The 23,265-nt window shown below is 43.3% G+C and overlaps 1 protein-coding gene across 2 annotated transcripts in view; it reads left to right on the forward strand.

The window, feature by feature from the left end:
- Nucleotides 1-23,265, forward strand: part of LOC126298724 (uncharacterized) — a 347,448-nt gene that overhangs the window by 278,438 nt on the left and 45,745 nt on the right. For both annotated transcript variants that reach the window (XM_049990153.1, XM_049990154.1), the window contains exon 3: nt 2,671-2,895. In XM_049990153.1, the coding sequence (XP_049846110.1) occupies nt 2,671-2,895 (225 nt within the window). The remainder of the gene's footprint in view (nt 1-2,670; nt 2,896-23,265) is intronic.

The following is a 23,265-nucleotide window of genomic DNA, read 5'->3' on the forward strand; positions in this document are numbered from 1 at the left end:
ATGTCCTCAGGTTAGTTAGGTTTAAGTAGTTCTAAGTTCTAGGGGACTGATGACCTAAGAAGTTAAGTCCCATATTGCTCGGAGCCATTTCGGATCTGCTTATAGATCCACATGCCATGATGAATACAATGAAATTATTAATGATATGCCATTGATGGTGAGGTTTCTATACAGCACTTGACGTTGTTAAGAACGATTTCCTAACTGGTTCGCTCATTAACCAGTTCATGTGTATTACGTTTAACACTTTGTTAAAAAACCCTTTAGAGAGCAAAAATACTACGAATTTATATCCAACCTTGAAAGCCCAGACATTGCTGAAAGTCTCTTATTCGCAAAAAAAAGTAGTTTTGGGGAAGGATTACGGAATGATCTATGCGGTTGAGCTACGGGCATTAGCAGTCTCATATACTAATGAGAGTGGTAGCATTTTAGAAACGTCACTTATTGTAATAAATTTGAGTTTACAGGCGCTAAGGACGGTCCCATTTCTAATAAGGTGTTTCCTTAAATTTGTAGCATCGTGTTATTTGGTTAGATCAGGAATTATTGCCATATAGACCAGTGGTCACCTGTGGTGATCATTTTGCATAGTCAAACGACAGTACCGAAAAGTGTTTAGTGGACCAGCAAGAAAGTTACGTTATGTGGGCTGCATACAAACCAGGCGGAACGCAATTCAGCACATTCGGATACTTTTCAGCAGGATAGCACACTTCACGCACATGTTATTTCCACTTACTTTCTGTCTGAAAGATTTGTGTCCTTTATTTACGGGCGTTGGTACTCACCCTACAAGTTTCATATGCCGCTTGCCTATTTTTTAAATATGTTTTAGGGATGCGATAATACTTATTATTTAATCACAAGACGTATCCTTGTGGAATGTTTCCTGTATATTATCACAAGCACATTCAAATAATGTGTCCTGTCATTGACGTACAGGGTGTTCATAATTAAAATTTCACTACTTGAGCCAGTGTGCGTATCGGTACCCAGCTTTATAGGAATGATGTTCAGACTGTGCGCTGCAGGATTTGCTTTGTTAGTGGTGTTAGTGTCATGGCTTGCCGGTAGGGCTGAAACACAAGCATCAGTGCGCACTACAATTGCAGTCAGTCAACGTGGATCTAGACCAGTTAAGCCAACGAACGTTTAAGTTCCCCTGCGTAGTGAACGGGTCACGGCGTGGTGTGGCGTCACGGCACAGTTCATGTTTGGCCCGTTTTTCTTTGAGGAACTCTGACCCCAAGGACCAAGGGCATGTAGCGTGAACGACACTTGTTACTGTGATCTGCTTCGCTACCAAAAAAAAAAAAAAAAAAAAAAGGCTCAAATGGCTCTGAGCACTATGGGACTTAACATCTATGGTCATCAGTCCCCTAGAACTTAGAACTACTTAAACTTAACTAACCTAAGGACATCACACAACACCCAGTCATCACGAGGCACAGAAAATCCCTGACCCCGCCGGGAATCGAACCCGGGAACCAAGGCGCGGGATCTTCGCTAACATGTCTCTGGGAGAGACGCTCTTTGAACTCTAATTGTTTTGATGTACAATGGTGTTCCACCTCACATTGCTCATGATGTCACTCGTTTAATCCGTAAAACATTTGGAGGAAACCGGATTACTGGCCGACCGTTCCAAACTGCGTGGCCACCAAGATCACTGGATTGGAAGCCGTGTGATTTTTGGCCTAGGGGATACCTGAAAGATGGTTTTTATGTATGGGACACTAGCACACGTTGGAGGTTGAAGACGAGCATATTGAGAGAGCTAGCCAACATCTCACTTGAAATCTTTCAGGAGGCAGTAGAGCAGCCTCTAGCGAGGTTGCAGGATGTCGTGGATGCTGATAGTCGTCCTACTGAGCAACGTTTGTAACCAGAAACGTAAGCATGGCACGCAATTAACAAATGTCACCTTCTAATTTTGAGTTTAAAATGTATTTTTTTCAATGGTTTATTCGTAATTTCTCTTGCACATTACTCACAAATGTCTCCGCAAAGTTTCAGTGTCTTACGTTCACTCGTTTTTCATGGGGGCCTCTCAAGTAGGGAAAGTTTAATTATAACCAAGTGGTAGAATAAAACACACTACAGCACTATGTACGTCTCTCTCAGTGCATATTAACCTTCAGACTGACGGTACCCCTTTCTGTCAGTCCGTTCTGGAGTGCTTGTTCTCAAAACTAACTAATGAGAGGCCACAAAATGCAACACCTCCTTATAAGAGCGTGCACTGAACAGCCAATGGGGCCGCGCGGGATTAGCCGAGCGGTCTAGGGCGCTGCAGTCATGAACTGCTCCTTGCGGAGGTTCGAGTCCTCCCTCGGGCATGGGTGTGTGTGTTTGTCCTTAGGATAATTTAGGTTAAGTAGTGTGTAAGCTTAGGGACTGATGACCTTAGCAGTTAAGCCCCATAACATTTCACACACATTCACACAACAGCCAATGGGAAACGTATTTCTCAGTCGTTGCAGTGATTGACCGCACACACAGCACATGATCAGAAAACCATATATATTGTCAAGTTGAATTCATGTCATAATTCACAGCATTGTAGTTTCCATGTACAACATTATATGACTGGAATAACCGTATCCCAATAAACCAAGGTAGGCCCAATTATAAGACCTTTCTAAGCTGAGACTTGCCTGATTTCAGGTGCACAACATCGTGCTGTACCCAGACAAGTACTCGTGGTGCAACATCACGCCCATCAAGCAGGTGGTGGCGCACCCGGACTGCACGTCTGTGGAGATCGACAACAACGTGTGCGTGGGCACGTGCTTCAGCTACAGCATCCCCGTCACGCTGCCCAGCGCGCCCGGCGAGATCATCAAACCATACTGCGACTCCTGCCAGCCGTCCGCCGTCGTCTGGCACAATGTAAGCCACTGCCTCACTCTCACACAACATACACTCGAAAGAGAAAGAAAGACGCACCTGCACAGGATAGAGACCGGTAGATGAGACGTATGTGTACAGGTAAACAAATAGTTACAGTTTTAGAAAAATTGGATGATTTATTCAGGAGAAAAAGATTCACAAACTGAGCGTTGGTCCACTTCTCGCCCTTATGTAAGCAGTTATTCGGCTAGATATTGATTTATAGAGTGGTTGAATGTCCTCCTGAGAGATATCGTGCGAAATTCTGTCAAATTGGCGCTTTAGATCTTCGGATCCCGAGCTGGTTGGAGGGACCTGTACACAATGCCCTAAAAGTTCTCAACTGGGGAGAGATCCGGCGATCTTGCTGGATCAGTTTCCCAAATAACTCCTGATCGATTCCGTGCTTGACCCATAGCCCCCCTTTCAAGGATTGATTGATCAAAAACTGCGTATATTCTTCAGTAGTAATGATCTTCAAAGCATTAGGATACGCAATTTCCTTAAATTTTCTGAAAATAAGTTTTGTTTCGTTTATGAACCTTCGACTATCTTCAATTATATTTTTTCTAATTACGTCCATTATTTATACAAAGTTTCTGATTTTGGTACGTAGTTTCTCAGATCCGGTTTCACAGTTCGTACTTCGTCCGCAAGAAAACCATCTCTTCCACGACAGATAGTCTGCCACTTAGATCCACAGTTAACTTAAACACAACTAAACTGTAAAATAAAATCGTTAATATTGGACATATGGCGTTTACGATCAGGCATTTCATGCGACTAACACCCGATAAAGTGTATTGTCTCCTGTAAACGAACTGAAGACGACGTATGCTACCATCCCTAGAGAGTAAAAGACTATGGGGAGAGACAATTTGGGTTCTAAAAAAGGTACGGGCCATCCCTACTCTTTCTGTCGTTTTCTCACCTGTCTTGGGGTCACTGAACACTTACGTCGCTCGATAAGTGTGACCTGTGGAATGATAAGGTATGCAGTTAAGCAAATTGAAGTAAACAACATAACAATATTAGGTAATAAATGAATTTATCACGCAGATGTAGTATTTTAAGAATTTGTTTTTATTTTTTGTGGATCTTTCAATTTTGATGGCTCAGGCCCACCTTTGCCTTTATCGTAATGAGCTCAAATCTCGCATAGTTCGCTTTTATTAGAGTGGAACCAAACTGACTTGCAACCCAAGAAAAATCACCATAAGTTTTTAAAAGTACCATAAAAGAGTCATTATTGGGGAGTTCCGTCTGTTCGACGTGGTGCAGAATACTTACATCCTTAGTAAGGTCGCTTGGTTCTTTCTTAGGAAGATAAACACTTTACAAAAAACGACTGATTAAGTTAGTCTACAGCAATATCTCTAACGCAGTTTTGACTGTGCACTACCTTAGTCAGCTGTGTTATGGCAGTGAGGAAATAGAGAGTAAAAACGCCAAAGCGAGCACACAAATCTAGTCAAGTGCATCTTAGACCAATAAATGAAAAAAACCGAAAGAAATAAATAATCCAACAGCCGGGATAGCTTTTATGTTCCTCAGCCATGTAATAGATGGCTTTTATGAAGATAGAATGCGCTAGTATTTCAGTCAGTTCGGACCAGTTACACAAGTAAAGTAAGGGCCTTATATAATGACTGACACCGTTCACATTTATTAAGTTTCAATATGCTTAAGTAACCAAGTTTGTTGATGAGACTACTAACAACTATTTGCAAGACAATAAGTGTCTGAAAGCAAGTTACACAGAAGAGCCAAAGAAACTGATACACCTGCCCAATATTGTGCAGAGCCTCCGCAAGCACGTAGAACTGCCCCAACACGACGTGGCATGGACTCGACTAATGTCTGAAGTAGTGCTGGAGGGAAGTGACACCATGAATCCTGCAGAGCTGTCAATAAATCCGTAAGAGCACGAGGAGGTGGAAATCTCTTCTGAACAGCACGCTGCAAGGCATCCCAGATATGTCCAACAATGTTCATTCCATTACTACTTACCTCAGCATCTATTTCGGCGTTCGTGCGATGACTGAAAGAGGATTAAAATTAGTAATAGACAGTCCCAAAATTGCAATATCAGCACAGCTATTTCAAGAGCCATCATCGTCAGTTGGTGGGTGCTTTATCTGTAGATGGCCTACTAATAGAGGCCAAGACAGATCATACGAAGTCTACTCTGAAAGTAAGGAACGATAGGTCGCGAAATGGAAACCACAGTGAAAATCAAAACTGTTTTATTTGCAACTTTTCAATTCCCTCGTTAGAGAATCATTAGAGAAGAAAGCCGCCAGTGCTTTTCGAGAATTTGCTACTCTGGACTGCATCTCATTGTCTGTGTCAAAATATTGTCTTCATAGCCAGCGGTTCATTTGAGCAGAGATGAAACTCAGGGGTAGCCAATTACGGGCTGTATTGTGTGAGATCAAACACTTCCCATCGAAAACGCTGCAGGAGCATCTTCATTGCCCCTGCAGAGTGCGGCCGAGAATTGTCGTGTAGAACGAACCGCATGACAGTTATGGTATGTGGATTGCATAGCTTCAGGGGAAATCTTTCGCCAGGCCCTCATACTTGGAGGGAGAGGCTAATTTCTAGCCATCTTTACGTTCTCACTGTGATCTCAGAACTGAAAAGAGCGGCGTGATGTGATCGATGCGCGTGCCAGACACAGTGCCCAACGCATCTGTGCAAAACAACATCAGATTTTCACTGTATTTTCCATTTCGCGACTGATCGTTCCTTGCTTTCCGAATAATTTTCTCAGCGAAACAGATTCATAAGACCGAGTTCATGTTTTCGGCCTCACCTGTTATTCACAGTTTCTGTGCTAGTAGCATCACTGAGGTACTGTATAGATAATTCTGATATATTTACGGACTTAATGTAAGACAAAATCTGGTTAGGAGCTTTAACTAGATTCGTAGACAGAATTTTATGATCGAATCCATTGAACGCTTTCCGCGTCGCTCTCCTTATGTTTCTGTTGTCTCCGTCCAGTTGTTATTTCCCAAGAAGGCTCTGACTTCGCTTATACCTGTGTTAAAGGTATCTCTGTTTTCGTAGCAACTTTCGAACACGGCGGATATTTCCCATCCCTCACAACCTTGCTCGGCACTTAACATAAAAAACTCATTGTAAAATAGTTGAAAATTTGTAAGATAATACTGAAGTTTTAAACGAGAAGCTTTCTGCGCTAAATCAGCCTTTCAACAATTAATGATTGTATCACGTGAAACTGTAATCTGTGAAATCTGAAACTTATCAGTGTGAAACTTTGTAATGCTATGACCTTGCCTTTCAACATAACAGTCAACGACTCCACCTTGTAACTTACGAAGAATTTAAAAGATGTTCTGTTGCCCTAAAAACATACAAAAGAAAACTGCTCCTCGAGACTATGACATAAAAATGTTATTCTGCTCTTCTCTGCAGTTATGCCTGAAATGTAATCATCTGCATCTTCACTTCAAATAAATCACACTGCCGTGAAACGAGAGTGCGCTTATCTGCACAAAATGGATTTTCGGTAGGAAATGGGAAATGTAAATCGTGAGGCAATGTGACAAAAACATATAGGCTACTTCGATGTAACAATTGTATAGAAACCAGGAAAATAGATACAGGGTTAAAGAATTCCACTTACATCTTAAGTTTCAAGTGCATACCTGTTTCAAAAAAACGTTATCAACTACAGTTACATGGAGGAAAGCATGGAACACGGAAACAATATCAATAAAACAGTGGATGCTCAGAATGGAAGTCTCATGACCACACGTAAGAATTACCATAACAAGCTTTCGTATGAAACCAAGCTACGCGCCCAAATGGAGTTATCCAACTTAATGCTAAGGTTCATGTGGCTGCTGTGAAACCGCTACCAAACCAATGATTTTCAAATCATGACTCTCAAATGTCACTGTTTTGCCCCAATCTTACTGCGAAATATTACTGCTCCAAACACTATCCAGGAAGCACTTGTGTGCGTGTGTGTGTGTGTGTGTGTGTGTGTGTGTGTGTGTGTGTGTGTGTCCGTCCGTCAAAGTTCTACCTGCACGTTAACTTGGCCGAAAACCTCTGATGTCAGCTATTACGAACCTAACCCAAGCTGCCACAGAGGTCCACCCCACGCATGTGTTCAGGTGCAAGACTCTTTTGTTGAGTTAGCAAACGAGAATTAATGTCATAGTGGCAAAGATGTAAACATAACGAAGATTCATGGAGTTACAATAAGGGGAGTTGTTATGATGTCAAAAACTTGAAGCCGACATCCACCGTGTTAGTATGGCCAAACATTAGCTTCTGATGGGAGTGTATAGTGTTTTCATTTCTGTAATTTAACTTTTTATTCCCCGTCAGTAAAACTCGAAGAGCGCTTTGGTTGAACGCTATGAGAAGGAAATATTGCACACCGTCCAGATAGAGCAAACTATGTTCCCAGCCTTTTCGGGAAGAGGACATAGACGGAACATCAGTTTCGTCATTCCGTATTAAGGAAAATACTGGCTTACCAAAGCATCGTTTTTATGCCACATAATTCTCTTCTTCATTATTCGAAACGTATAACAAAAACAAAGTTACATTAAGGAGGCTAAATGCGTAATATTAGTGGATCAAATACGCCTTTAAGACCAGAAAAATGCCTTCCTGACGCTGTTTCATTCACGAAAATATTGTAATATTTACTATTTGGAACAATTGTTATGTGGACTCGACAGATATTAAGAACAAGACGAAATTGTAAATAGTAGACTGCTAATGTTTAGGGGCTACTAAAATGGTGGCGCCGGCTTCAAAGCAATGTACAGCGTAAGTCTGTAGCGCCACCTCCGTATTAAAACTACAGCCACCTCTCATAGTCTTGAATCTTATCCACTGATACTCCATATATTGGTCACCAGAGACACACATTTAATATTTTAGTGGTGGGATTTGTTAAGGAACTAAATGAAGTGATGGGATTTAGCTATACACACATATTAATTATAAAGTAATTGCGCATGAGTGTGGAATTTGCAAATTAATAATCAATAAGGAGATTAGGTGCATCAGTTTGCAGGAATATAGACAGAGTACGTTATCACAACATGTTCTATTTGGCCAATACTGTTGACTTCACTTAATTTTTTCAAAACACTGTTACGAAATAATCAACACACATAAACTAGACAGGTCAGTACCGCAAACCAAAGAGCCCGTGAAAAGAAAACTCGACACTAAGTCGACGGCTGCAAACACAGTAGAGAGCGAACATGGCGACTGCAAGTGATGTGAGATTAAATCAGTACTGATGAACAAAGCTAGAAACGTCTTAAACAGCAACACACTCTATCAGAGTTTCAAAGGCAAAGTCCACGTCCAGAAAGCGGTGTGAACTTTTGTATTTGATGATTGGCGTACAGAGATTTGAACGACCAGATACCAACTGGCGACAGAACCATCGGGCAGAGTACTGATTTCCTGTAGCAGACCAACGACCATCTCCCATGTGGAATGTTTGCTGCAACCTCTAGAGCTGCAGCCGTCACAATGCGACGCACCACACACCATCACTGTGTGAGTCATATCGCAGGCGAAGCAGAATATTAAACTTTCCTTGGCTATTATTGAAATAATATAACAATAATGTGCAATTTATACACTGCCGGCCATTAAAATTTCAGCACCAGGAACGATAGCAAATAAAGAAATCTTACTTGTTGTACATATTTAGCTTAGTACGAAAATCTATACTATTGTATAAAGAGAGTTTGTAGTTTATTGCTGCCAAAAACGTCGAAAAGCTCTTGAACAGTTTAGTTGAAATCTTTACATGATACTCTCATATCCGTTCGGATGGACGTAGGCTACGTATTTCTTTGATGTAATTGGTACATAAATGTTTATCCACTACTGGCCATTAAAATTGCTACACCACGAAGACGACCTGCTACAGACGCGAAATTTAACCGACGGGAAGAAGATGCTGTGATATGCAAATGATTAGCTTTTCCGAGCATTCACACAAGGTTGGCACCGGTGGCGACAGCTACAACGTGCTGACACGAGGAAAGTTTCTAACAAATTTCTCATACACAAACAGCAGTTGACCGGCGTTGCCTGGTGAAACGTTGTTGTTATGCCTCGTGTAAGGAGGAGACATGCGTACCATCACGTTTTCGACTTTGATAAAGGTCGGATTGTAGCCTATCGTGATTGCGGTTTATCGTATCGCGACATTGCTGCTCACGTTTGGCGAGATCCAATGACTGTTAGCAGAATATGGAATCGGTGGGTTCAGGAGGGTAATATGTAACACCGTGCTGGATCCCAACGGCCTCGTATCACTAGCAGTCGAGATGACAGGCATCTTATCCGCATGGCTGTAACGGATCGTTCAGCCACGTCTCGATCCCTGAGTCAACAGATGGGGACGTTTGCAAGACAACAGCCATCTGCACGAACAGTTCGACGACGTTTGCAGCAGCATGGACTATCAGCTCGGAGACCATGGCTGCGGTTACCCTTGACGCTGCATCACAGACAGGAGCGCCTGAAATGGTGTACTCAAGTACGAACCTGGGTGCACAAATGGCAAAACTTCATTTTTTCGGATGAATCCAGGTTCTGTTTACATCATAATGATGGTAGCATCCGTGTTTGGCGACATCGCGGTGAATGCACGTTGGAAGCGTGATGGTATGGGGTGCCATTGGTTACACGTCTTGCTCACCTCTTGTTCGCATTGACTGCACCTTGAACAGTGGACGTTACATTTCAGATGTGTTACGACCCGTGGCTCTACCTTTGATTCGATCCCTCAGAAATCCTACATTTCAGCAGGATAATGCAAGACCGCTTGTTGCAGATCCTGTACAGGCCTCTCTGTGTACAGAAAATGTTCGACTGCTGCCCTGACCAGCACATTCTCCAGATCTCTCACCAATTGAAATCGTCTGGTCAATGGTGGCTGAGCAACTGGCTCGTCACAATACGCGAGTCACAACTCGTGATGAACTGTGGTATTGTGTTGAAGCTGTACACGCCATCCAAGCTCTGTTTGACTCAATCCCCAGCCGTATCAAGGCCGTTATTACGGCCAGAGGTGGTTGTTCTGGGTACTCATTTCTCAGGATCTATGCACTGAAATTGCGTGAAAATGTAATCATATGTCAGTTCTAGTATAATATATTTGTCCAATGAATACCCGTTTATCATCTGCATTTCCTCTTGGTGTAGCAATTTAAATGGCCAGTAGTGTATAATACCTAAATGGGAGACGTTGTCAGCAAAAGACTCAAAAAGGTTTTGTCCTAGGGAAAAACAATCAAAATGCAGAAATTCCTCGCATAATAGGACTGAACTGGGCAGCGTTCCAGGAACTAAGATTTATCATGCCCAATAAGAGTGTCCAAACAATTTGGAGGTTAAGTTCTATAATATGCGCATACTACCAGCTATAACCTACGGCCTGGAAACTATGACTCTGACTAAGGCAAGCGCTCGTAAACTGAAGCTCACACAGTGAACCATGGAGCGATGTATGCTAGGAGTCATCGTGAGAACTGCAAGCCTAAAGCAGCAGTGGGTCGGGTATGTAGCTCAACAAGATCACAGCAGGAGGGCCCCTCGAATTGTTCACTGGAGACAGTGGGACCACAAGGGAGACATTGGAAGACCCCTAAAGAGATGGCTTGATGGCGCGAAGCTGGTGGCTGGAACACGTTGGTATCAGGTGGCTCAGGATCCAAATCAACTGAAATATAGGGATGAGGCCTATATACAGCAGTGGGCTGAGATTGGCTGAAGAAGAAAAAGAAATTGACAACGTTACTCCTACCTATTAAGTGAGGTTGTGCAGAAAAGTTTATTATTCGCATATCCAAGTTTTTAGTACACTCCATGCTCGATGCCGCCTTCACGGTGTTGGAGTTAAAATGGCCAACAGGTTATTAAGGAAAACTCTGAGGATCAGTCTCCCGGGTTAGTTATTGTTAGTCGAGTGAAATTGTGCAGTGGTAGGTGGACAATGAGAGGAGTGCCGTAGTGCGTGTTATTTTCCTGTCAGTAGCACAGGTGACTGCGAGCAGGAGTTGGCAGGTAGCATCTCCACGTGGCGGCGTGGGCGCGCCGGGCGCTGCTTGTCATTCAGCCGCGGCCATAGTTGGATGTAAGCAGGCGTTTACTGGCTGTGAGCACCTGCTCATCTTTGCACTCGCAACACGCATACGTCATTCCATTTCAGTATTCCTACATCTACAGCGTCGAGAATGAGCCGAGAACACCAAATTTCAGACATTGGCTCTCACCACGAACAGCGCAGGGGCCGACGGTCTTTAACGACCGAGAGCAGCGATATTTGCGTAGCGTCGTCAGCGCTAACAGGGATGCGACATGGAATGAAATAATCGCAGAAATTAGTGTGGGGTGTACGACGAACGTATCCTTTAGGACAGTGCAGCGAAATTGGTCGTTAATAGGCTATAGGAGCAGACGACCAACGAGAGGGCCTGCAGCTACTCTCCTGGGCTCGTAACCTTGTCGGTTGAACTCTAGACGCCTGGAAAATAGTGGAATGGTGACATGAGTCCCGATTTCAGCTGACAAGTGAAATTGCGTGCTTATGGAATATCGTCTCAGTTATGTGACTAGATTTGTGATTTCCTGTCAGAGAGGTGACAGTTCGTAATAATTGACGGAAAGTCATCGAGTAAAACAGAAATGATTTCTGGCGTTCCCCGAGGTAGTGTTATAGGCCCTTTGCTGTTTCTTATCAATATAAACGATTTGGGAGACCATTTGAGCAGCCGACTTCGGTTATTTGCAGATGACACTGACGTTTATCGACTGATAAAGTCATCAGAAGACCAAAAATTGCAAAACGATTTAGAAAAGATATCAGAATGGTGCGAAAATTGGCAGTTGACCCTAAATAACGAAAAATGTGAGGTCGTCCACATGAGTGCTAAAAGGAATTCGTTAAACTTCGGTTACACGATAAATCAGTCTAATCAAAAACCGTAAATTCAACTAAATACCTAGGTATTAGAATTACGAACAACTTAAATTGGGAGGAACACCTAGAAAATCTTGTGGGGAAGGCTAACCAAATACTGCGTTCTATTGACAGCACACTTGGAAAATGTAACAGATCTACTAAAGAGACTGCCTACAATATGCTTGTCCGTCATCTTTTAGAGTACTGCTGCGATGTGTGGGATCCTTACCAGATAGGTCTGACGGAGTACATCAAACAAGTTTAAATAAGGGCAGCACGTTTTGTATTATCGCGAAATATGGGAGAGAGTGTCACAGAAATGATACAGGATTTGGGCTGGACATCATTAAACGAAAGGCGTTTTTCGTTGATTGGAATAATAGAGAAATGTGAAGGTGGTTCGATGAACCCTCTGCCAGACACTTAAATCTGGTTTGCAAAGTATCCATGTAGATGTAGATGTAGAAACATACTGATGCACATAAACTTCAACCTAGGATTCCCTGACGGTCTCCTTCACCAGCCTGACGCTGGAGCTCCCAATCAACAGCATCCACCCTATTTGCTTGTATAGACCTTGCAGGGAAATCGGCCACAGTCGAGGTAAACAAAGTATATCGGGCTGCCTCAAATACGCTCTCAACAATGGGCAGCATCTCGTATCTGTTACCAAGGCGTAAATGAACAGTTGTGTGGCAGTATCCAAATTCCTATTCCACCCTGTAGAGAAAACAAACCGGTCAGGTGACTGATATTAGAAGGCGCAGGGCTTCAAGCAAATTCTAGAGGCATCAGAGACGTCACAGCTATCGCCCCAAGTGCCCCAACATTTGTGCCGACCGGGGCAACTGTGTGACCGTGGCAAAACCAGCACCCAGCTGTTTTCGGACAGCGGTCAGTACCCATTCCATCAGCACACAATAAGCAGTCACTCTCGACCTCCCACTATTAGAACTACGCAATAACAACAAAGAAGGTACTAACACAAGCAACCGGAAACTGACGACTGCAGGGAGACAGCCACAAATAAACTTCGTCGTACATACTGTAAGGCTGGAGGTGGCGCAAAGCTGACGTTACGAACTACACAAATTGGAGTTCGGAAGTAAATGAGAGCGCTGCTGTGCTTAGACGGCTATATCACAACCTTTTTCACAAAGTCAATATCACAAACTGCTGGATAAGTATAGAAACTGAAAACATTTCCACTGTACACAGGCAGACAATTAAAATATGTGTATATCTCCTTACGAGATTTATAATAAATATTGATAAACTTCAGCGAGGATACATCACAGACGACTGTTATTGTTTTGCAAGTTAGATTCATCAACGTCAATGCGACGGGCAGTTGTTAGTTACAGAACAAAACTGCGACCTAGAAACTTTGTGACGGTGTATTTCACGACTTGGCGAAGACCTTCACTTCGTTGTAGAAGTGCACATTTTGGCTGTTCAGACGACGTTCCGGCTCCAAACACCTTGTCATTCTGGAAACGCCTGGCGTCCAATGCTTTTTCCCTCCGAGGTAAAAATAATAAGTCCTTAACGCCCTGTCAGGAGAATGCAGGGGAGTGCGGAAAATCTTTTGGCCCAAATAAGAAGCACTTGTGATTGTATCCCATGCAGAAGGAACAGTGGTGGTGTGGTGGAGCAAAAAAAAAGACGCCCTTGGACAGCTCCGTGTTAGCACCACACCATGGCAGTCGCAGAAAGCACTCAGCATCATCTTGCTCGATGATGGTTAGATCTTTCCCTTTGTTGGCGACGATGAATCCAAGTGTTTTCCACAGCTTTTATTTATATTTGAGTCCATAGGACTCCCATTTGCAGCGACCGTTGGATATACAAATGGAAGAATGCGGCGATCAGTCGCGAATAATTTGAATTTATTGCAGATCGATTTCGACTATAGAATAGCCGTCATCAGTGCTAGAGGTAACAGAAACAAATCAGATACAATCATACCAGATACAAGCATATACAAAACAGTATAACGCAGCTTTTATTTATATTTGAGTCCATAGGACTCCCATTTGCAGCGACCGTTGGATATACAAATGGAAGAATGCGGCGATCAGTCGCGAATAATTTGAATTTATTGCAGATCGATTTCGACTATAGAATAGCCGTCATCAGTGCTAGAGGTAACAGAAACAAATCAGATACAATCATACCAGATACAAGCATATACAAAACAGTATAACGCAGTAAAAATACAAATGACAAAAATATGTACCATACGTCACCCATTGTGGCCGCATCAGACTTGTGCTGAAACACATGTATCTTTCAGATTTGAATACACAGACACTTATAAACATGCTGAGAAAAAGAATCAGCGTATCTGACAGAATACTAACATGAACTGGAGTTATTGTTTGCAGACTACGTCAGCACCAACGGTTTGGCCACCTCGACCTCTTTGTGGGCAAATAGTCAAGCTAATGTTTAGTTTTGAAAAAATATCAAAATATGTTGCTTGCCGTTACATCGAAATTGGTACATATAAACATAACATACACTGTTAATATTAGAAGTTATAAATAATTTATAAAAAAACAGGTTAAAACAAATATAGATGTACTGGAGATGACAGTCATTCGATACCTTCTAATATCGTGTCGGACCTCCTGTTGCGTGGCTTAATGCAGCAGCCCGACGTGGCATGGACATAACAAGCCGTTAGAAGTCCTTCCCTGCAGAAATATTGAGTCATGCTGACTTTATAGCCGTCTATAACTGCGAAAGTGTTGTCGGTGCTGGATGTTGTGTACTAACTGACCTGTCGATTATGTCCCACAAATGTTCTGTGGGGTCCATGTCAGGCGATCTGGGTGGCCAGATCGTTCGCTCGAATTGCCCAGATTGTTCTTCAAACAAGTCGTGGACACGTTTTGTATTATCTCGACACAGGGGAGAGAGTGTCACGGACATAATACAGGATTTGGCGTGGACATCATTAAAACAAACGCCTTTTTCGTTGCGGCGGAATCTTCTCACGAAATTCCAATCACCAACTTTCTCCTCTGAATGAGAAAATATTTTGTTGACGCCGACCTACATAGGGAGAAATGATCAACATAATAAAATAAGGACAATCAGAGCTCACACGGAAATATATAGGTATCCTTGTTTTCAGCGTTCTCTTCGAGATTGGAATAACAGAGAATTATTGTGAAGGTGGTTCTATGACTCCTCTGCGAAGCATTTAAGTCTGATTTGCAGAGTATCCATGTAGACGTACATGTAGATGAACAGTTGTGGCCCGGTGACATGACATCGTCCTTTGGGAACAAGAAGTCCACGAATGGTTGCTGATGGTCTTCAAGCAGCCGAACAGAAACATTTCCAGTCAATGATCGGTTCAGTTGGACCAGGGTACCCAGCCTATTCCACGTAAACAAAGTCCACACCATTATGTAGCCACCACCAGCTTGTACAGAGCCTTGTTGACGGCTTCTGACCATGGCTTCCTGGAGTCTGCGCCACACTCGAACCCTACCATGAGCTCTTGCCAACTGAGATCGGGGACTCATCTATCCAGGCCACAGTTTTCCAGTCGTCTGGGGTCCAACAAGCCTAGGCGAGGCACTGCAGGCTATGTCGTGCTCTTAGCAGTGGCACTCGCATGGGTCGTCTACTGCCATAGCCCATTGACGAAAACTCAATTACAGAAATGTGGGAAGTGCCATCTATGAATGACAAGAGGATAAATGGTTCAAATGGCTCTGAGCACTATGGGACTTAACTATTGAGGTCATCAGTCCCCTAGAACTTGGAACTACTTATACCTAACTAACCTAAGGACATCACACACATCCATGCCCGAGGCAGGATTCGAACCTGCGACCGTAGCGGCCGCGCGGTTTCAGACTTTAGCGCCTAGAACCGCTCGGTCACTCCGTCCGGCTGACAAGAGGATACATATTGCACATGAATGCATAAAAACACATGCAATGTGTATCCTCTCGCCATTCATAGCTCGCACCTACATTTCTGTAACTAGTTTTTCGATTTATTGGCGTACTTATGTATCTACCGAGCGAGGTGGCGCAGTGGTTAGCACACTGGACTCCCATTCGGGAGGACGACGGTTCAATCCCGTCTCCAGCCATCCTGATTTAGGTTTTCCGTGATTTCCCTAAATCGTTTCAGGCAAATGCCGGGATGGTTCCTTTGAAAGGGCACGGCCGATTTCCTTCCCAATCCTTCCCTAACCCGAGCTTGCGCTTCGTCTCTAATGACCTCGTTGTCGACGAGACGTTAAACACTAACCACCACCACCACCACCACCACCACCACCACCACATGGCCGCGGTGGTCTCGCGGTTCTAGGCGCGCAGTCCGGAACCGTGCGACTGCTACGGTCGCAGGTTCGAATCCTGCCTCGGGCATGGATGTGTGTGATGACCGTAGGTTAGTTAGGTTTAAGTAGTTCTAAGTTCTAGGGGACTGATGACCACAGCAGTTGAGTCTCATGGTGCTCGAAGCCAAAGCCAAGCCACCACCACCACCACTTATGTATCTATTTGTATTAAATATAGACGTAAGAAATTATTTGGTAACTTCTAATATTAACTGTGTATGTTACATCTATAAGTACCAATTTCGATGTAATGACATACAGCTATCTTGATATTTTTACAAAAATGAACTTTAGCTTGACTGATCTTCTTGTGGTGTTGCAGTTCTTCTTGTTATGTCCTTGCTTGCTACGAAATGGGAAGAGCAATTCCGCCTTATGCAAGACCCTTTTTTCTGTTTTACAGAACAGAAAAAGGTGGAATTCCTCTCCCCATTTAGCTTGACTATTTGTCCACATAGAGGGCGCTCTTGTTCGAGGTGGCCAAACTTTTGGCGCTGCGCCGGCCGGTGTGGCAGAGCGGCTCTGGGCGCTTCAGTCTAGAACCTCGCGACCGCTACGGTTCGAATCCTGCCTTGGGCATGGATGTGTGTGATGTCCTTAGGTTAGTTAGGTTTAAGTAGTTCTAAGTTCTAGGGGACTGATGACCTCAGATGTTGAATCCCATAGTGCTCAAAACGAACCGTTGGTGCTGCTGTAATCTTTAAACAACAACTCCATTCCATGTTCGTATTCTGTCAGATATGCTGCGTCTTTTTCTCGATGTGTTTTAGGCGTGTCTATTTATTCAAATCTGAAACATATATGTGTTCAAGCGCCAGCGGCCTTGCAGCAGTAGTGATACCGGCTCCCGTCAGATCACCAAAGTAAAACACTGTCGGGCTTGGCTAGAACTTGGATAGGTGACCGTTCGGGTCCGGCGAGCGCTGTTGGCAAGCGGAGTGAAGTCAGTCCTTGTGAGGCCAGTTGAGGAGCTACTTGCTTGAAACGTAGCGGCTACAGTCACGTAAAGTGATAACAGCATGCCCCCTCCCCCCCCCCCCACTTTCGCCTCCCGTGACTCCTATGTAATGAGGATGACACGGCGGTCAGTCGAGGCCTGTTCGGACGGGGATTAACAAGGGCTACTACTAACACTGCCAAATTCTGATTAACAAGCCGAACCTGCGAAGACACGGCCTAAAGCCGGAAAGAAGAAGATTTCTCTGTACCAATGGATTGTGCCATTTTGTTTTAGCACCTCTACCGGCGTGCTACGCTACTGCGTGTACCATGGCTACAGATATGCCCCTGCAACAGCAAAAAAAATCAGTTACTATATTTTATTTTTTCGAGGTGATAATTAAAATTTTCTGAATATCCCTCATATAATTTTGACTCCAGCGATTGGGTCGCTTTGTGTACCAGCGCTGGTCACTCACGGTGAGCAAACACGATTGGTTGTCTGTAGGAACGCGAGTGGATGGGCAATCGTGGAGAAGGCGAGCTTCGGTGTCTGCAGCAGGCTGTCTCGTTGCGCAACGCCGCTGACCTTGCGGGCTCCGCACGCCTTTTCCTGCAGCGCCTCCGTCGTGGTACAGAGACCAACAGCTTCTTGTAGGGGGCGGCTTTCCATCTCCTCCCTCGTAGCCACACGAAGCTGGCCAAGTAGGTGTCGTGAAGACGAAGGATCTGAAGTAGCTCGACGAAGTGCTTCAGCCTGCGGTAGCAGTCGAGCTTACAGGTCTCCTGAATAAACTTTGACGACCATCATTTAATAACTGTGTCCAATTCCGGCCTAGATATGGACGGAAACCTTTTCACACGCAAATCGTTCACGCATGCCTCGTCAATGGCCGTATGTGATCATTTCGGACGATCGAGGTATTTAAGCCACTGCTTGAAATTCGTCAAAGGAAAATGCTGAAGCAAGTTTTGCATCAGCTACATAACTACAAATGTATGCGGGTTCACATACAAGGATAGCAGGTAATAAAAGAATGAACCTTATGAATATAAGAAAATAATTTTATTGAGAAATAAAAACAAAAAAAAATATCCAGTTTGTTTCTTTCTTGACCACTTGAAGACCACGCAGATTCGGGTCAGGTTAGTTTCTTGTGATCTTTTATATTCGTCCAGTATTCTTTCATTCTCATCCTTTTCAACCGCCTTCGCTCTTCAGTCCATGATGATTTTCCCCTGCCCCTAGTTCTGTCATGGAAACTTATGACATCCTGAATTTGTTATTTGAAATCAGCGTCTTGTACATATCTGTTTCTTGTAGGACCTATTCCCATTTCTTCCACATCCATTTCTACATCTTGGATCCAGCGCACTTTGGTTCTCTTGTTCAGAAGAAACGATAATATCTGATATGTCAGTCTCCCTTGGTCCATTCTAATAGAATTGGTCCCATCGTTCTTATTTTCATGATAGTATCCGAGATTCTCACTGTCTGGGTATACAAATTTTTTATGTTAACCGTCTCTTGTTTGAGGTCGTAATATCCTCATGAGAATACTTAGTTCCACCAGTTGTAGCCCATTTCTTGTCGTGCTCTGTTCGATTGCATTATCCTCATACACGGCGTAAGTGTTTCTGGCTGCCTTCGTTGAACTCACCCTTCTATTGAACTCAAACAGAAGAATATGTTGTTACAATTTCTCCACTTGGCACTCCATTTTATCGCGTCCACGGCTCCACCCATTATTTCCAAATGATAAAATGACAATATGTAAATTCAAATAGCAACAGTGAACAACAAATAAAAAATGACAATCGATAAATAAACCCATAGCAACCAGAATACCAACATGAAAGCCAAAAATTCCACGAACTTATGCACCAACCTAATAATTCTGACATCTATGTCTGAAGTGCAGAAAAGTTTCAAAAATTTTTCAGTTTGAAAAATTTTTCAATAGATAATCCTATAAATATCAGGAGAGAGGATGCGTGTGAGGCAAACTGTATTGCCACCCATACAAGTGCTATCGACATCCTTTTTCTTACGTACTCACTTTCACGATAAAAAACGTGAATATAAAAAAGAATAAAATTTGATCCAAAAATCAGAGAGAAATTCCAGTCGCATAGCGAATTCTACATAGGGCTTTTTCTGCGTCAGTATCGTATCTTTCAGCTTCTGTCGTTCTTTATTTATGATTTTAAATACTTTAATACTTGACTTTGCTTAGCAATGCCAGCCATGTGTTTGCTTCCGTGTTCAAATTAAAATTTTCAAGGGTTCTAGGAAATACACTGTCGGTCCAAAAAAGTCAAGCCGTCAGAAGACTTGGTTGATGTCACTGCAACTTTGCATACGTACACACAATTGCCGGGTTTGTAAATGATTAGATTTGCACCTCTCTGTAACAAGTAGAAAGCCAACAGAGTACACTGGTGTTATTACCAGACATGGTGGGATATACAGGGTAACACCCTTTGTGTTTTGTGAAAGGTTCCGGATGTTGAAACGAGGTTTCCGGCAAATGATAGTACGCTCAGGGGCACATACTTTGATGTGTGACAAAAAGTAACTCTTGCATCGATCGAGATACTGAAGCAACTATGATTTCTTTTCTAATGGAATTATATACTGCTTTAACGGCATCCGAAAGCACTTGAAAAGGGATGAGTACAGTGATATAATGCTGATTAATTTTGAGGTTGAAACTCTTCGCGTAATAATCCGGGAAATATTCTAAAATTGAAAGACAAGTCGCCCGGAATTGGCTATTGCGTTGTAAACACGCTTATGCCAGGCTGTCGCTGTATCACTCCTGTTTACTTGTCTGCACTATAGAACTAGGAGGAACTGGGTCCCCTACTAGCAAGTAATTTCTGCTTTGCATCCAGACATGTACACCAATGAGAAGTTAGACATGCCATTTTTATACGGCGAATGTCAAACAAATGATGTCGAAACGATACGGCGGCATAGGGAAGTCTACCCTGGCCATCTCTGTCTGTCGCTTCAGGCAATTGTCCGAATTCAAAAAATGGTTCAAATGGCTCTGATGACTGGGTGTTGTGTGACGTCCCTAGGTTAGTTAGGTTTAAGTAGTTCTAAGTTCTAGGGGACTGATGACCATAGATGTTAAGTCCCATAGTGCTCAGAATCATTTGAACCATTTTTGAAATGGCTCCGAGCACTATGGGACTTATCATCTGAGGTCATCAGTCCCCTAGAACTTAGAACTACTTAAACCTAACTAACCTAATGACATCACGCACATCAGTGCCCGAGGCAGGATTTGAACCTACGACCGTAGCGGTTGCGCGGTTCCAGACTGAAGCGCCTAGAACAGCTCGGCCACACCGGCCGGCAATTGTCCGAATTATTAGGTCACTAGTACGAACAGGCAGCTTCGACATCAAACACAGGACGAGGACGAAGACTGCGCCTGAAAGAGCACATGAAGAAGCTGTCCTGGCTATGGCGCTTATAAATATGCATGGGACCAGCCGGACGAGTGTCCTTCGCATTTTGCATCAACATAAATTCGACCCCTTGTACTTAAGGTACTTGGAGGACGTTATTTTGAACACCATATAGAATTTTGATGGATTGTCTTGCAGCGTCTGGGAGACGACACTACCGTTTTTTCCAAAATGTGCTCTTTACCGAAAAGCTACCCTTACGAACCACGGCAATGTAAATTTCCATAACATGCACTACTGAGCAGCTTACAATCCATGCTGTCTTCGTCAGGTACAACACCAACGAGTGTGATGCATAAACGTCTGGTGTCACATTGTAGGAAATTCCATTGTGGGATCTTATTTCATCTCAGTGGTGTTAAATGGAAATACTTATGCACACTTTCTTACGAATATTCTGCCTATTCTTCTAGAAAACGTACCACCGGATAAGCGACAGTGTATGTGCTTCCAAAATGCGTCTACCAAGCTCACTTTCCCCGTGTTGCAACGTAAATACAGAATGAAAAGATTCCTGACCGTTGAATAGAACGGAATGCTTTAGAACAATGGCAGGCTAGGTGGCCTGATTTGACCCCTCTTGATATCTTTCTTATGAGGAGGACTCATGAAGCCCCAACTATGCCGGTCAATACGTGCCGTCGAATCGTCACAGCATCCAGCTGTCCACCCATCTCTCAAATGGCGATTCCAGATGCGCGTTGCAGGCGATGGCAAACAATTTGAGCACTTGCTTAAGTAAAGGGTTTATTTTATTTATTTATTTCGTGTCAGAAGCAAACTAAAACATTATTGCATACATTACTGCATTAACTTTACTACATTGAAGATGGCTCTGATAAAGGCCGTTTGGCATGTTTGCTTCTGGTGTGAGAGAATTAGCCGTTTAGGTAATATGTAAACGCCCAGAGGACGCTCGGCTGTATAGAGATTAACAGTCAGCACACATCCTTAGAGTAAACCTATGTTTCGTTAAAAAAGTATTTATTTTGTACGTGATATGTCATCAATCATTGTGAATAAAATGATTAGTTTATTTAAATTGTATTCCCTCTAATTATAATTTCGAGTTGCATCTATAGAGACATTTGTTCGGCAGCAGGTGTTTTTCGTTTAAGAAGCGTTCAGGTATCTCCAGGCAAAGAGAGATCAAGTATTAATATTATTACTATTGTTATTATTATTTTTAATGTAAGAAAGTTGAAGGAGTAGTTAATTTTTCCGTATTGGGCTCTTTGTCAGTATGAAGTATGAACGACCAACGTTTTTGTTTCGGCTTTGCAAGTAATCGGCGACGGGGAGGGTTTAAATTGAAAAATGTCCGACGAAACTGTAGTTGTTTCCACAAAAATCCTGGAAACCTACACACATTTGAAATTATTTTCCTAAACCCCATCTGATCCGCCAGAAGCTAGCATTTTCCGTAGTTCCATATAAAAAAAGTCATAGCTGATCTTGTGACCATGCCGTATAGATAATGAGATTTTCTTTAGCAACTTGGAACTGTCTTGCTTCGTATAATTACGGTTTGGCACGAGAGCTCTGTTTGGCGGTGTTTACAACACAATAGCCGACTCTGGCCGCATTGCTTCCCAATTTCAGTACATTTTTCAGACTCTTTTGCGAAGAGCTTCAACCCAAAAGTATCAAAAATCACTGTATTCGTCTTTTCAATCGTTTTCGGATGCTATTAAAACGTTAATCATTCCATTTTAAAAAATCATACTCGCTTCTATATCTCGATTGAAACAGGGTACAATACTCGTTATCACACATCAAAGTACGTGCCCATTAACGTACTATCATTTGTCAAAAACGTCGTTTCGATATCTGGAACCGTTCACGAAATAAATGGGGTTTTTCACTGATTAGCCAAAGAAACTGGTACACCTGTCTAAGATCAGGTAGGGCCCCTGCGAGCAGGCAGCAGTGTTGCAACACGACGTGGCATGGACTCGACTAATGTCTGAAGTAGTGCTGGAGGGAACTGACACCATGAATTCTGCAGGGCTGTCCATAAATCCGTAAGAGTACCAGGGGCTGGAGATCTCTTCTGAACAGCACGTTTCAAGGCATCCCAGATATGCTCAATAATCTTCATGTCTGGCTAGTTTGGTGGCCAGCGGAAGTGTTTAAACTCAGAAGAGTGTTCCTGGAGCCACTCTCTGCAGTTCTGGGCGTGTGGGGTGTTGCATAGTCCTGCTGGAGTTGCTCAAATCCGTCGGAGCGTACAATGGACATGAATGGATGCAGCTGATCAAACAGGATGCTTATGTATATGTGACACGTCAGAGTCGTATCTAGACGTCTCAGGGGTCCCATATCACTCCAACTACCCACGCCCCACACCACTACAGAGCCCGCAACAGCTTTTACAGTCCCCTGTTCACATGCAGGGTCCATGGATTTATGAGGTTGTCTCCATACCCGTGCACGTCCATCCACCCGATACAATTTGAAACGATACTCGTCCGACTAGACAATATGTTTCCAGTTGTCATCAGTCCAATGTCGGTACTGACGGGCCTAGGCGAGACGTAAAGCTTTGTGTTGTGCTGTCACCATTTGCAGAAGGGTTGTACTTCTGTCACGT

The sequence above is a fragment of the Schistocerca gregaria genome, chromosome X (genome assembly GCF_023897955.1).
Source record: "Schistocerca gregaria isolate iqSchGreg1 chromosome X, iqSchGreg1.2, whole genome shotgun sequence".
NCBI lineage: Eukaryota > Metazoa > Arthropoda > Insecta > Orthoptera > Acrididae > Schistocerca > Schistocerca gregaria.